Source organism: Anoplopoma fimbria, chromosome 15 (genome assembly GCF_027596085.1).
Source record: "Anoplopoma fimbria isolate UVic2021 breed Golden Eagle Sablefish chromosome 15, Afim_UVic_2022, whole genome shotgun sequence".
Lineage (NCBI taxonomy): Eukaryota > Metazoa > Chordata > Actinopteri > Perciformes > Anoplopomatidae > Anoplopoma > Anoplopoma fimbria.
Genome location: NC_072463.1, coordinates 17,931,274 through 17,946,320, shown reverse-complemented (window position 1 = coordinate 17,946,320; position 15,047 = coordinate 17,931,274). Strand labels below are relative to the sequence as shown.

At 43.1% G+C, this 15,047-nt stretch overlaps 2 protein-coding genes across 3 annotated transcripts in view; one reads left to right on the top strand and one right to left on the bottom strand.

Annotated features, from left to right (window-relative positions):
- Positions 1 to 1,421, bottom strand: part of dlgap2a (discs, large (Drosophila) homolog-associated protein 2a) — a 146,713-nt gene extending 145,292 nt beyond the window's left edge. The window contains exon 1 of the mRNA XM_054614376.1: positions 1,370 to 1,421. Coding sequence (XP_054470351.1) covers positions 1,370 to 1,387 — 18 coding nt within the window. The 5' untranslated portion in view covers positions 1,388 to 1,421. The remainder of the gene's footprint in view (positions 1 to 1,369) is intronic.
- An 855-nt stretch (positions 1,422 to 2,276) lies between these two features.
- LOC129103662 (glutamate-rich protein 1) lies at positions 2,277 to 13,737 on the top strand. 2 transcript variants are annotated; one of them, XM_054614241.1, is made up of 8 exons: positions 2,277 to 2,521; positions 3,391 to 3,531; positions 3,680 to 3,826; positions 5,112 to 5,375; positions 5,652 to 5,774; positions 10,213 to 10,611; positions 11,577 to 11,771; positions 13,182 to 13,737. In XM_054614241.1, the coding sequence occupies exons 1-8, from the start codon at positions 2,503 to 2,505 to the stop codon at positions 13,286 to 13,288; spliced, it is 1,395 nt and encodes a 464-aa protein (XP_054470216.1). In that variant the 5' UTR covers positions 2,277 to 2,502; the 3' UTR covers positions 13,289 to 13,737. The 2 variants fall into 2 exon arrangements, with proteins under 2 accessions (XP_054470216.1, XP_054470217.1); XM_054614242.1 differs by lacking the exons at positions 5,112 to 5,375; positions 5,652 to 5,774.
- Positions 13,738 to 15,047: the final 1,310 nt, after the last annotated feature.

The window sequence follows — 15,047 nt, the reverse complement described above, 5'->3', positions numbered from 1 at the left end:
AGCTTCCGTGTTTGAGTGCCCCCTTAGTTTCAGAGACCAGTGAGGGAAGAAGTCCATCACTGACACATCAAAGTTTCACCCAAGCAGCTGCGTGTCACTGAGAAAAGGCCGGCCTACCCCGTTTGTCTAAAAATAAAGACATTTTGTATTATTGAGCAGGGTAGGAGTACGACATCCAGGAGCATCTTAGTAAACGTTCGGCGAGGGCAAACAGCCATAACTCCATTGAGCTTCTAAAGCATTGCAATGAACATGGTCTCCTATTTTTAGCACCTCTGTGATTATGATGTCTGACTACGTGAGTGCTGGCAGCCAGCACTTTGTCACTCACAGTGTGTGCCGAGTACTGTGTATTGTAGCGGATTCGGCAGCAGGGCTGAAGCAGGCATTCTATACAACTTCCCTTCCCCTTTGTGTGTCGCTCAATCATGGAAATCCATTGGAGCTGAGACATCAATACTTGCAACTGCACTGCATCTTAAACAACACGATGTGTCATTGTAGAACTTACAGTGATGACAAGCTTTTTACTGAAACCAGCAGTTAACTTTTTTTTTAAATCTTGCAACATCCACAACAGCAGAGGGATGCTTGATTCCTACACCAGTAATCATTGCCCACTCACAAGTCTCATAACTATAGGATTTACACTGCCTTGATCAATGCAAGGTATTATGTAACATGTTGATACAGGTCTGTGTAGTTCATCGATTCTTACAAAACCTACAGCTCATCCAATGCCCTCTTTCCTTCAGCTGTGTGGAGCTCCACTCTCATTCAGGACTGCCAGCTCTGGTTTTGGACTCATTCAATGACAGTCATACACCCACAGAGACGACAGTCGGCATGGCACATACAGAACTACGTGACAGTGCACCAAAGGAGGAGTCTGGGGGAGGTCAAACCTGACGTAACATTCATTTTTAGAAGTTAGCCTTGTACTAAGAGGGCTTTTTTCTGCCTGAAATGCTCCTCATCCAAGCCTCCTCCTCAGGGACAGATGTGCGTGCAGGAATGACATCCATGAGGCAAATCAGAGGAGAACAAAATGCATGTGCATCCAAGATATGCAGAAATTATATCATATTTAGATTTTTGTGATGACTAGCCTTACTTAAATACAAGTGCATTTCTGTACTTAATATAGTTTGAATAGTTACGGTAGGTTCTTACATTTTGAAAAAGCCAATTGTCCAAAAGTCTGATTACCATACCCAATTAAGAAAAACCTGCATCCAAACTGCTTTAACACACCCATTTTTTTCCACAACTGCACACATAAAATACAATGTTTTAATCCTGCACTTATCATATCTTAGGAGTTAAACATGTGCTGAAAGATTAATAAGAGAGAGAGGAGGGGGTTTACCTTCTTCAGAGCTGACATCCTAGGTGGATCCTCCTCCTGCAGAGCCCGTTCACATGCTGAGGTCCCACGCCAAGTTTGGAGGGTGCGCAAATCCTCACTCAGCCCGGTGCTGATGCTGAGCCACGAGGCGCCTGCTCAGTATTCTCATCTCGCCTCCTCTCCATCCTACAGCTGGCTCGGTGTGCGCATGGCCCTGAACCCGCTGCAGTTACAGGATCCAACCACACGGGGCGCTCTAGTCTGAAGCATGGCACTCTGCACACTGCATGGAAGAAAGTTGGCATTAGAAACTTTTAACTTTTAACAATAAACTTGGATTGACAGTTTTGGGCAGGAAATGACATAACAGCATTTTCAAAAGGAACCAGGAGTCACATTAAATATCTGAAGAAATGTGCCTCAGTTAATTGTACACTTATATTGCAATACAATAGTTATAATAGTTTCTGCATAGTTTTTTTATTGCTCATTTGCTTATTTATAATACTTATTTTTGTATATTTTTTTTACTATGTCTCTTGTTTGCACTATCCTCTATGCTGCTGTAATCCTGTAAATATCCCCGCTGCGGGACTAATAAAGGATTATCTTATTTTATCTTATCTTATATTATCTTTTCCATCAAACACACAGTGGTAGAGAAGTTCAAAACAATGCTATACTATACATAGAACAAGGATGCTTTATGAGCCGATTTAAAGAGTGGATTCCACTGATTAAAAGCATATATAGATGTATATTACAAAGGGTACATGTCTTTTCTGAGAGTTATGTTTCCATGAAATTGACGTTTTTCTGAATGAGAACCGGCGCGGCTAGAGGGAGGTCCTCCTGCAGCCAGTCTGACCAGTCTGACCAGTGTGTGGGCTGGTCCCTGCAGCGGGAGGAGTCAGAGCCGACCTGCTTATTCAGTGCACAGTTAGCACGGGCCATGTCTCCATCTGTCTGAACACGGACTGTGGAGCAGCGCCGTGGTTTCGCCGGTGTGTGGACCTGTTTTATGAATGGAGCCTCGTCGTAAAGGCTAGCAGGCTGGGTGGCTAACCTGCTAGCTCATTAGCTGGAGCCACGTGTTGCATTCAGGGTCCGCCCTCTTCGCCTCCACTCACACACACACACACACACGTGTCAATATGGCAGGCAGGAAAGAAGGTGAGCATCACCACTGTCGTCGATAATATCATTCATTTACATTAAAATAATAAATCTTCAACCAGCTAGCGGACGAAGCTAACGTTAGCGGCCCAAGTATCGCGTGAAGTGGCTTCTAGTCACGTTGTAAACAAACGCACGTGCTCCTCTGCCAGATTCTAGCTCTGATACTGATGTCAGATCATGAGAGCCTTCCTCCTTCACATGGAGATCCTGTACAGCTTTGTTTCTGCTGATGTCTTTCATCTTGATGTTGCTGTTTTTGTTCTGTATTTAGTTCATAGTTTGACAAAAATGTATTGGTTAGAACTGCGTCAAACTTGGTGCTTTACAAAGTGCAGTACCAGTCAAAAGTTTGGACACACCTTCTCATTCAACTGCTTTGAAGAATGTAAAATATAAAACATATTCTGGTTTGTTGAGCATTTGTCTGTTTACCACATAATTCCATATGTGTTCCTTCATAGTGTGCATGTCTTCAATATTAATCTACAATGTAGAAAAAAATAAAGAAAAACCATTGAATGAGAAGATGTGTCCAAACTTTTGACTGGTACTGTATATAATAACCATTATCATTTTTAATATTAGTAGTAAAGTAGTCAAATATAATAGCAGTTATAGGCAACAATGCATTCAACATGCACATGTCCCATCAACCTGCACCAGGTTGATTCAAGGTTGTTGGTCAAGCTGGTCAGTTCATCCTTTTGTTCTACATCAAAGTATGAAGCCCACACTTTACTTGATCGACATTGTTAAACTGATTTTTGGGGGTTGAGGTTCAAGATAATATTTTGCAAGTGTAATGCATATGATTAACAGCTGGTGTTATCTCTGTTTTGTGTCCTTTTTCCTATGTCTCTTAGTATTTCAATCAAAAGTTCTCCAGAAGCTTTACCCTGAAGCTGCCAAACCGGAGAAGGAACCCAGCCCACCGAGCATAGTAGAGGCTCTATCCAGAAAAAGCCATGTGAAAAGAAAAGCTTCTCAACAGGACACTGCCATTGGTGAGGTCCCGTTTAAGTTTATCTGGAATCTCGCGCTCTTTCCCAAAATGCACACAATAATATACCAACCAACCATACTTGGCCATCCCAGAATACCACCCTGCTGCTCTTACATATAACCTTCTTTTATTTGCCATGTTTGTCCCAGGGGATGCTGGGACGACACACAGTGCAGCCAATCCGGGCAAGCGGATGTACACAGCCCTACCTCCTCCTGCAGACTACAAGACGGATTCAGAGAAGTCCGTCACACTCCCCCAGCTAGAAAGCATAAATAGTGCTGAGGACCCAGCTGGTAAGACAACCATAATCTTACATTTATGGACTTGTGCTGTGCACCATAAAGCCAGGGCAGTGGCGGTTTTAGACACGGGCCACCCGGGCGGTGGCCCGGGCGGCACTTTTTCAAGCCACGTGGGGGGCGGAACGACCAAGTAAATAAATAAATAATAATCTGGGCTGCGAAGCGGTTTTCTATTATCTATCATATCACTGTGGGGAATTGGCGAATTGGCGCCCCCTGCGGCTGCAGGCGCTCCTGCTTGCGCCCCTGCTTGCTAAGAAGGTGACATCTATGTGTGAAAACGGGGAAGGGGAGGGAGGGCGGGGGAAAAGTTCACCTTGGAACAGACAAGTGGGGGGACGGGGGGATCCACTGTAGGCTATAGAGCAATACTATAATACAATAAGTGGGCGCAAGTCAGTCACACCTCGACTTTCTTGCAAAAAACGCACATTCATAATATTATAATTACAGGCCTATAATTCCTGCACGTTTTTTGTTTTTCTGAATTGTGTGAAATGGCTTATACAAATATGTAATGCTGAACGATTAAGTGTCACCAAGGGCAAGGTGAATTGGTTTAGTCTAAACTTCTGTACGAGTGACAGTGTTGGGGGGATGGGAAATTTGTTGATTGTCGAGTGCAAAATAAGCACAGAGATGGATAGAAAAAGGCAAAAGCCATCAGGAGCGCAATTTCGAAAAAAAAGAAAAGAAGAAGAGGAGAAACGATCAAAACAAAAAGGTATGCCACTATGTTCTTTCTGTATGATTATTACAGTATCCATGTCATGATGAATGGCTAATGTTAATTGGTGGAATAACTCTTACATTTGTTAGCCTGCTAATATGCTGCCTATGATATGATTATACAACAATAATTCGGTTTTAACTCAATAAACACGAGTTCTAATTTCACGATAAGATTGTGCTTTGCAACAAAACTGTTACACGTTCAGTTATTATTTATTTCCATCATTTCGGTTGACGTTGGGCCGTGTAATAAGCCAACGGAATGTTCATCTTCTGAGGGCAGTTTCAAAGACGGAACATTTGCCATTCGCTCCATTTCGTGACAAAGTATAGTTTACCAGTCATAAGTCAAATCTATAGAATTATATGCAGTAATCAAGCAGCTAATTGTTCCTCCCTGAAAGATAGGTTAATATAGCGTCTTATGGCAGATATTTAGCATGTAGGCAGTAAGGGCATGTTTATTTAAATTTGTTTATTTGAATTCATGGATGTTTTGTATAGAGTTATATTGTAGCCTCCGGTCTTTTGATGTCAATTTCAGGGGCACTTCTAAAATATTTTGGAGCATCCTCTGCCACTGGTGGTCAGGATGAGCCACCCACCTCCCCCGCTAGACAGGACTCTGCTGAAGATCAGGATGAGGAGGAGCAGCCATCTACCTCATCAGCTACACATTCTGGAATGGTCTTGACCCTTCAGGATGAGCCACCATCTATGTCGTCAGCAGTGTCCCCTCAAATATCTGACATTGAGGATGAAGACCTCTTTGCCTCTAGGCCTACTTCTCCCCAGCATGAGCCTTCAGGTTGGTTTTTGCATATCTCTGTGTTGTGTGTGTGTGTGTGTGTGTGTGTGTGTGTGTGTGTGTGTGTGTGTGTGTGTGTGTGTGTGTGTGTGTGTGTGTGTGTGTGTGTGTGTGTGTGTGTGTGTGTGTGTGTGTGTGTGTGTTTATTTGTGGAGGGGTTGCGCCCAGGCTAGAAGACAACTGGACAATGCTCGGGGACATTTAATTTAAAAATAAATATGTGTTATGTTCCACTGGCTTGTGCTTTGACTAATGTGCCAATATGCTGTCTGATAGAAACACCTGGAGCTGAACCCCCACTGAGCCCCACTGAAGATGAGCCTCTGTCTACTGACCCTGCTAGCTGGCCCTCACCTCTGACTGACAGGATTCGGACTGAGCTGGTTCGAAGAGGACCAAGTAGGTTGCCACCTAACTTTGTTTTTCGGAAGAATGAGAGTGATGGGAGAAGTTGCCACCACCAATATTTTACGAAAACATTAGTTAGTGGTGAAAAGATGGCAAGAAGTTGGCTGGTGTATTCAATGAAGAACAACAGCCTCTTTTGCTTCTGCTGCAAACTGTTTTCAAAGAGGCTCACTAATTTGACAATGTCAGGAATGTCAAATTGGAAACATGCAAGCGCAAACCTCACAGCACATGAGGGTAGTCCAGAACACCTCAATTCCATGAAAGCATGGAAGGAACTGTCAGTGAGGTTAAGAAGTGGGGAAACCATCGACAAGCAGGAGATGGCACTTGTGGAGGCTGAGAGGATGAGATGGAGAGCAGTGCTGACCCGTCTCATTGCTATTGTGCAGTCACTGGCAGTTCGTAATTTGGCTCTCAGGGGACACACAGAAACACTCTTCACACCATCAAATGGGAATTTCCTCCAAGAGGTTGAATTGATGGCCAGGTTTGATCCCATAATGAAAGATCACCTTAACCGTGTCACAAGAGGAGCAAGTCACAACAGCTACCTTGGCCAGCATGTGCAAAATGAGCTCATTGGTTTATTGAGCAGCAAAATAACATCTACTATGGTTGATGACATCAAGCACGCCAAGTTTTTTTCAATTATTCTGGACTGCACACCGGACATTAGCCACACAGAACAGTTATCAGTGGTAATTAGAGTGGTGTCACTGATGGAGAAGCCCCATATCAAGGAGCATTTTATGGGATTTTTGGAGGCAGAGGAGTCCACAGGCCATCACTTGTCATCCATGATCCTGAAGAGACTTGAGGAGTTGGGAATTCCTTTTGAAGACTGCAGAGGACAGTCATACGACAATGGAGCCAACATGAGGGGCAAAAATAAGGGAGTTCAAGCCAGGCTCTTAGAAAAGAATCCCAGAGCTCTGTTTGTGCCATGTGGGGCGCATACATTGAATTTAGTTGTGTGTGATGCTGCAAAGGGATCTGTTGATGCCATGAGCTACTTTGGTGTCTTGCAAAAGCTCTACACACTATTTTCAGCCTCCACCCAAAGATGGTCCATATTGAAGAAATATGTGAGCATCACCTTAAAGATGTGGGCAGAAACAAGGTGGGAGAGCAAGATCAAGAGCGTCGAGCCCATGAGGTATCAGGGAGCTGCCGTGAGAGAGGCTTTGATCGAGGTGAGAGACCACACCAAAGACTCTGCTATAAAGGCGGAGGCCCAGTCTTTGTCTGAGGAGGTGGGGTCGTACCGCTTCAGCATCTGCACGGTTGTTTGGTATGACATGCTATCTGCAATACAGAATGTCAGCAAACTCATGCAGTCTCCTGGTATGGATGTGGACATAGTTGTGGGTCTTTTGAAGAAGACTGAAAGAGGTCTCCAGAGCTACAGGGCAAGTGGCTTTGTGACTGCACAGATGGCGGCAAAAGACCTCTGTGAAGATATGAATGTGGAGGCTGTTTTGAAACAGAAAAGGCTCAGGTCTACAAAGCGCCACTTTTCATTTGAATCGCATGATGAGCCTATCAGTGATGCACTTAGGAAGTTGGAGGTTGAATTCTTCAATGTTGTTGTCGATTCAGCCATGTCAGCCATTAAGGAGAGGTTTTCCACATTGGAAAATGTGGGAAACAAATTTGGATTTCTGACGAACTTCCCAAGTCTTCCAGGTGAGGAGCTGGCAGAGCAATGCGAGGCACTAGGCACCACACTGCACTTTGAAGGGCACTCTGATCTGGACAGTAGAGAGCTTGTTCAAGAAATTAAGAACTTCCCTGAACTGCCATCAAAATCAATGAGCCTCCTTGAGCTTATCACTTTGATGTATGATAAGGATCTAACGGAGATCTACCCCAACTTTTGGACTGCCCTCAGGATTGCGCTTACTCTGCCAGTCACAGTGGCTCAAGCAGAGAGGAGCTTTTCAAAGCTAAAGTTGATTAAGACCTACCTTAGGTCAACCATGTCTCAGGAACGGCTGACTGGCCTTGCTGTCATCAGTATTAATCACTCAATAGGGGAGCAAATTTCATACGATGACATTATTGAGGATTTTGCATCAAGGAAGGCCAGAAAGGTTAAGTTTTAGTTTCTTAGTGTTTCTTAGTTTGTGTTTTCTGTTCTTAGTGCAATAGTGTAATAATTAGATTTTCTTAAGTGTGTTTTTACATGTGTGTTTATTTATTCTATTTTGTATTTGTATATTATCCTTAATATTTTATATTATTGTATCTCTGCTCTTTTTTGTATAGTATTCTTAATGTTCTCTGCTCTTCTTCATTTTTTTCTATATCTGATATTTTTTCCACTTGTATGTTGTAACTTATACTGTGTTGTGCATAATTGTGCACATTGATTCCCTATTTAAAGTTCTATAAAAGGTTTTTTGCAATTGTGCACAGTTTGTCTTTCATTTATTTAGTAAAAAAAAAAAAAAAAAAAAAAAAAAACGCGGGGGGCGGGGACTCGGAGGGGTCTCGCCCGGGGTGTAATTCCATGTAGAACCGCCACTGGCTGTGCACCATAAAGCCAGGGGGGATTTACTGCAAGGGGTTTCTCCAGGCTGGCTCCCCCAAGTGTTAAAGTCACTCTTCTTGATTGGCTCTAATGGAAACAAACAGCGATGATCAATTGTGTTTCTGATCTGGGGATAAAACTTTAATGCAGCACAGATGGTGTTTGAGCCTTGGTTGTTTACACTTTAATCTGTTTTGTTTGTCAGAGTAAACTTGTAGCACTTATGCTACAACTCATGCTGCAGTTGAATGCATTATTTCAAAGACTGCTTATTTTGTCTGAGGCACTTTCTCTTCTCATGAACAGGTGGAATGATCAGACAGTTATAAGAGTCCTGGCTCATTACACGTGTCTGTGTGCTCATCATCTTCCCTAATGCTGTCCTCCAATCTACCTGACAGGCTTCGGCTTTACCTCAATGAAATAGAACAGATTTGTTGGCTGAGACGGTGCAGGGACTAACTGTGACCACTAGAATAAATGATATGGTCAAGTTTGATCAAGCACACTCGTCTGCCTAACGGCGCCTTAATCGAACATGTTTTGATTTAGTGGGAAGTGAGCCTCGATGGTAATTGCAATCTAAAGTCTGGGCTGGTTCTGTGTTACTCTACCTGCTGTCTGCTGCACTGGGTATTCTATTAACAACCAGGGGAAACACTTTTTGATGTACACTGCCGTCTCTAAGTTATCATGACAAAACATGATATATAATCCTTATTTTTCAGTGTTTGTCTCAATTCTTTGATACCGATTATGACAGATATGGCTATTTAAGAAGTGCATTGAGGCTTGAACACACACATTGATTTAAGATAATTTGGTTCATTTTAATGCACTCGCATGACAGCAGCAAATGGTACAGCTCTGTTCAAATGGTACATTAGATGAATAACAAATGACAGTACGTTCGAGATAATTTTCACCTTTTGTCACCAAAATCCATGATGGACCAAGTCGAAAAAGTGTCTCTCTCTTTCCACTTGCTTTTCAGTGTTGTTCGCCGCTGTACTGTTTCTGTCTCTGGCTGCGAGCCAGTTTGCTACTCTCTAAGGGTCACTAAGAATTCTATGTGAGCCGGTTTCTTTGACCTCTTAATGTCTCTTGAGTTGTTAAGCAGAGGGGAGGTGGAGAGGAAGATGCTCAGCCAGCAAGATCTCTGTGACTGTGTGGGCGCACAGTTCAGCTCAGGTCTCTACATTTATGTTTCAAGTTATAAGACACAACAAAAGAGAGACTTAACACTGATAACATTTATTGTTGTGCTACTTTTGTGTACGTGTTTGAGTGTGTGTATGAAAAGCTAATGCATAGCCTGCCCTCTTGCCTCGTTTCTATTGGTTCTTTCATCAGAGTGTTGGATGCTGGAGTCGAAATAAGAGAAATTGTTACAATCAGCATGGAAGACGTAGACTCCATCGTACAAACAGAAAGAATTAAAAAGACTGAATGGAGGATTTTGTCTGCTACTTTCTCAAGAGGCTACACATAACACCACACATACAGTATACTGATTCTATTGTTCTCGTATTAACCACCTTTGGTCTCTGGTTTGCTCCATATGAGGTCAAGATTCAGCAGGTTTTTATTTCGAATCAGTACGCACACCAGCTGATTGAGCTGATTAGAATGCAATCAGCCATAAAGACTGAGTGTCTAATTAGTGGGATCAGCTGGTGCAGTGATTGGCTGGAAGGAAACCTGCTCACTCTCATATATTTTGCAGGTGAAAACAAACCCATATCTGCCCACCCAGCCCCAATATGTGAGACAGAATCAATTATTGACAATGTGAACACAACGATTTTCCTCAAGAGTCGAGGCTGCAATGCATTATATAGATTAAACTATATTTTAATACTAATCAAGAGTTTATGATCTTGTTGCCCACAGAGGAGAGCGTCCATGATACCAATGAGGAATCAGACCCAGATAAAGAGGAGGAAGAACAGAAAAGAAAACGGAAGAGAAGGAAAAAGAAACCAGCCCTCCACCAAAACTCTAGGAAAGGTGATGCAGCTCCAGTGAGTGAGTCCAGCACAGGTCAGAGTCGGACACCTGAGGATGAGGGAGGAGAGCACATTAGCAAGAACAAGAAGAGGAAGCTGAAGAAGAAACGGCACAAAGAGAAGCTGCTCTCCATGGGTCTGATGCCCCGGGCCACCGCACTGGAGTTCACATACCGAAAAGATGGGGAGGAGGAGGAGGAAGACGAGGACGATAACAACAAGAGGAGAGCTGCTGAGGTGTCAGAATTCCTCAGGACAACAATGGAAATCTATATGTCAGATTGTAAGTATTGATCAGGGCGGTGCTTTCCTTTTAGGGTCAGCTAGTTCCGAGCCTTCTCTGTGCTACATCTTGTAGCCATTGCTTCAGCTTTTGCTACCTTAATGTTAATATTTTGAAAATAAACGCCCTGCCAAGGAATAGTTTCATAATTTTTTGATTCATTTTGGGTGCTGGTGGCTTTCTAAGATGTAGTTAACAAACGCATAATTAAATTCTGCCAAATGATGAAAACTGGAACAGAATTCATTGCACTTCAACCACAGCACATCTGTGCTTCTTTGGAGAGATGATGTGCCGGTGCCAGCATGAACCAAACAGAAGAGCAGTCAAAAACACAAATAGCACCAGTAATTAGATTAAAGGGTAAAAGCTAAAAGTCTCAGCGCCAACTAGTAAATATTGTCAACAGCTTTGATTTAATGAACATTTATTTCAAATGAAACCAAGCCAAGATTTGCCCACTATTACACATTTAACAATGCTTCAGATATTATTAAAGTTACAAATGAAATAATGTTTAGTATGAGGATTATTTTCATCAGACTGACGATATAAAATCCAGCCAACCAGTAAGTTTACTGAAGATTAGGCCATGACCAGTGTTGACCTCTGAACCTAGCAGAGCAGCCAAGTGAATGAGTGACACTAATGACAACTGGCTAGACTGCACAGATTTTAGATTTACCCAGTCTGCTTTGTTTATTAAAACATATACTAGGAATGTTTTCCCTATTGTGAAGATACAGTCTAGAGAGTTATCTAATATGGGAAACGGATATACAAGTGCGTCTCTAAAAATATTTTTTAAACATCTGTTGCTGTATATGCAAATTCTAAAGGTACATTTTTTTTGGTTTTGTCAGCTCTAGGTGAATTACACTCCCCTAATGTTACAGAAAATACTAAATCATGATGTCGATGCCTCTCGTTAACAGACCACCTCTCTCTTCTTTGTGCCCCGACAGCCTCGGTGCGTGCAGACCATCGCCCTCTCCTGTCTGGGACGGTGAATGACCTCTTGAGCAGCATAGCCAGCGGATGCCTGCCCCCCGCTGTCCTGAAGCAGCTCTCCGGTCTCAAGGCCTTTGTTCAGCAGCAACAGGCAGACAAACTGGAGAAAGCACTGGGGGAGCTCTTCCACACTTCTCCTATGTCTGCGGGTCAGTGATGCATCGATCGATTTTAAACATCGACAATTAAAAATGAATGGAAAGGTTACCATGACATGAAACTGATGAGTGCTGCTCCATGCTTGTTTCATACATTCATCCCTGTCCATACTGGCCTCTTCTTGCTGGGATCTGCCCCAGGTACTTTATTGACCCGTCCCTGCAGGTCAATACATGCCTCCGTCTGTCTGTACTTGCCTTCTATTGCACTCCTTTACCTGTGCAGTACCTTAATTTGCCCTACTAGAGCAGGCCCTCTCCATATTACACCTCACACACAGGTGACCTCCTCTATGAGTTAACAAACACGTTTCATCTTGCTCGTCTTGCCTTTTTGCTCACGAGTCCCCGGGAATGTTTTTTTTTTCACCTGTGCATGTGTATTTGTGCGTCTGCACGGTTGGATAGCCAGCCGCATAATAGGATCAGCGGGGACTTTGCTGCTGTCACGTACACAAGTGTTTATGTGTGAGAGAGAGAGGGAGAGGAAGAGCGAGAGAGAGAGAGGAGCCAGGAGATTCAGGCCACAGCCCTATCGGTGTGCCGCTTCTCTCTGCTCGTCCCCGTTGCCGGGACAACACCATGAAAAAGAACAAGTTTAAGTTTTTGCAAGCAGAGCCCACAATATAGCCGGCCTTAGTTGTGCCTATCCTCTCCATGCACCTGCAAACCCTTCCTCCTCAGCCGACTCATACTGAATGAGTCATGCTTCCATTCACTGCTCTTAAATACTTCATTGTGAATGAATCTTTGTGAAAATCTGCAAAGTTTTGCCTTCAACTCAACTTTGCTGTGTCATTTCAGGGGAAGGCACTGGCATTTTCGCTATATTTGAATCGCTGCAGTGTGACCATTTTTTTAATTATTTGATAGGTTTGATCAGACATCCACATTGATATAGCAGGATTCTGTATATTAATATAACCCACATCATCTGCTGCCATGCAGGAGCTAATCCATGTGCTTATGGAGAGGTGTGCCCTTTTTAAAGTTCTTCGAGTGAGCTCATCAAAGCTCTGCTCCCTCTATCTGCCCTTGGTGCGGCAATTGATTGGCTGCAGATGTTCTTTGAGCATATTTTACCGCACCCCGGAGTTCATCTTCCTTAAACGACATTGGCTTGACCGCTCCCCTTTTATAGTCCATTTTGTGTTCCGAATAGATTCCCTAAATTGAATTTGAATGTTAGAGAATAAGTAAAAGGAACATTCTAGACAGACTTGTTAGGTTGAATGTGCGACATGCAGAGAGGTTGGAAGTACGTTTGAACACTGGCTGAGGATTTTGTGGTATTATGGTAACAGAATCGAAGTCTCTTTGGTGAAACACTGACTGTTCCTCTGGTATTTGTGTTGTCAGCTCGAACTGAAATGTTTCTCTTTTGTCTCTTTGCGGTTTTAGAAGAAACCGCTGCAGTCGTTTCACTGTTCCAGTACTGGATCACAGACATTCTACCCATGCAGGGAGAGAAGAAGACAGCTTTCTCCGATGCACCCATGAGGCAGTGACTCACACTGAAGCAGAGACGCTACCCAATGATTATTCCCGTTGTGCTCCATTTCTTATTCAAATGTTGTACTTTTTACACTGCACAACGTTGGATTTTACAAGATGCTGCACAACATATTTGTATAATTCATTTTTTTTTTTTCCATTTGATCTTCCCTTGTCTGATCCATTTTCATGTCTTCTATCTGTTAATACTGAGCTTGGCAAATCCTTCTGCGCACCATGAGTAAGCTTGAAGTTAGTCATTATCTTACCGTATTTTCCGCACTATAGGGCGCACTGGATTATAAAACGCACTGTCAATGAATGGTCTATTTTCGATCTTTTTTCATATATAAGGCGCACCGGACTATAAGGCGCATTAAGCGAAACAAAACAGTCAGTCAGTCAAACTTCCTCCACTTCCGTAGCATTGATTCATTAATGTTGAATTCTCTCGCAGCTGCTCTATCCCCATGTTCTACTGCGTGACTGACAGCCTTGAGTCTGAAGTCCGCGTCGTAAGCGTGTCTCTTGACAGGAGCCATGTTGGGTCCTTATACACACACACTGTTATTATGGTGAAGCACAGTATGTATTACTCCGCGACGCTCCTGACTACGGTGGCCGTAATGCTGCAAGCGGTGCGGCTTTGTAGTTTACCAAAGTCGTACTAAAACATGTTGACAGAGCGCCGTGTACCACACAAAATCGCTTCGAGGTCAGTAAGCACAACCAGAATTAATCCATATATAAAGCGCTCCGGATTATAAGGCGCACTGTCGTTTTTTGAGAAAATTAAAGGCTTTTAAGTGCGCCTTATAGTGCGGAAAATACGGTACATAACGCCCTGTTTCAAACACTTAACTGGTATTAACATAACAACCGTCCTCCTCAGCTAACGTTCTAATTACCAGAGAAGCAAATGTCAGCTCTACCTGAGCTCCAGTATGTTTTGACATTTAAACCCAGCAAGTTTACCTAATAGCTCCTCAATTATCTACAGTACACTCACCACAAATCAATTTCTGACCAAGTTGCTGTTCCACAAGCCTTTTTTAAATATGCTGTTTCACCTCACTGCACTGGGTTAATTAATAGTCTCAAGAGATGCGATACTGGTTATACTTAAGGATCATTAGTACCATTATTATGATCCACACACACACTTGTTGTTGTTGTTGCCCTTATCTAACTGCACGCTCAATATAGCAGCCTTGAATGTTGTTGATGGACCTTGAGGACGAGTACCACCCGGGGAGTCGGTAGCTTAACCTTCCACACTACCTGTCTACTTCTCAGGTAATCTATTCTAATACATTTGCCTGTGACTCTATGCCAGAGGATGAGTTCAGGAAAAGGGCAGAGTATTATCCCGGCTCTACGCTGCCATTGTGACGATGACCCGATGAGCGTTGTCTGCAACGTACCAGCTCTAGAAGAAGCTGTTACCTCTCCAGAGCTGGGATGCACCAGTAAAAACACCAGCAGGTTATACTGTACACTTTAACACACAGCTCTCTGTGTGTGTGTGTGTGTGTGTGTTTGTACAATTATAGTGGTGAGGAATTAGCATGAGGGCCGCCATCTGTGGACTCTGTTCATGGATTGACGCACCAGGTGCTGTCTGGTGGAAGCTCAGGGACGCATTCTGCAGACATTAGCCGGAGGGAGACAAAAAGGGCAAAAGGTCACATTGCCTGACATGTTTATGTAACATCAATATAAAGGTGGTAATGAGTGGTTTTAAATGACTTTTTTTTTTTAGCAAGGTAAGCG

Coding starts and splice junctions, on each gene's coding strand:
- LOC129103662 (XM_054614241.1), top strand. Junction 5,376..5,651: donor TCCCCAGCATGAGCCTTCAG/GTTGGTTTTTGC, acceptor GCTGTCTGATAG/AAACACCTGGAGCTGAACCC. Junction 10,612..11,576: donor GGAAATCTATATGTCAGATT/GTAAGTATTGAT, acceptor GTGCCCCGACAG/CCTCGGTGCGTGCAGACCAT.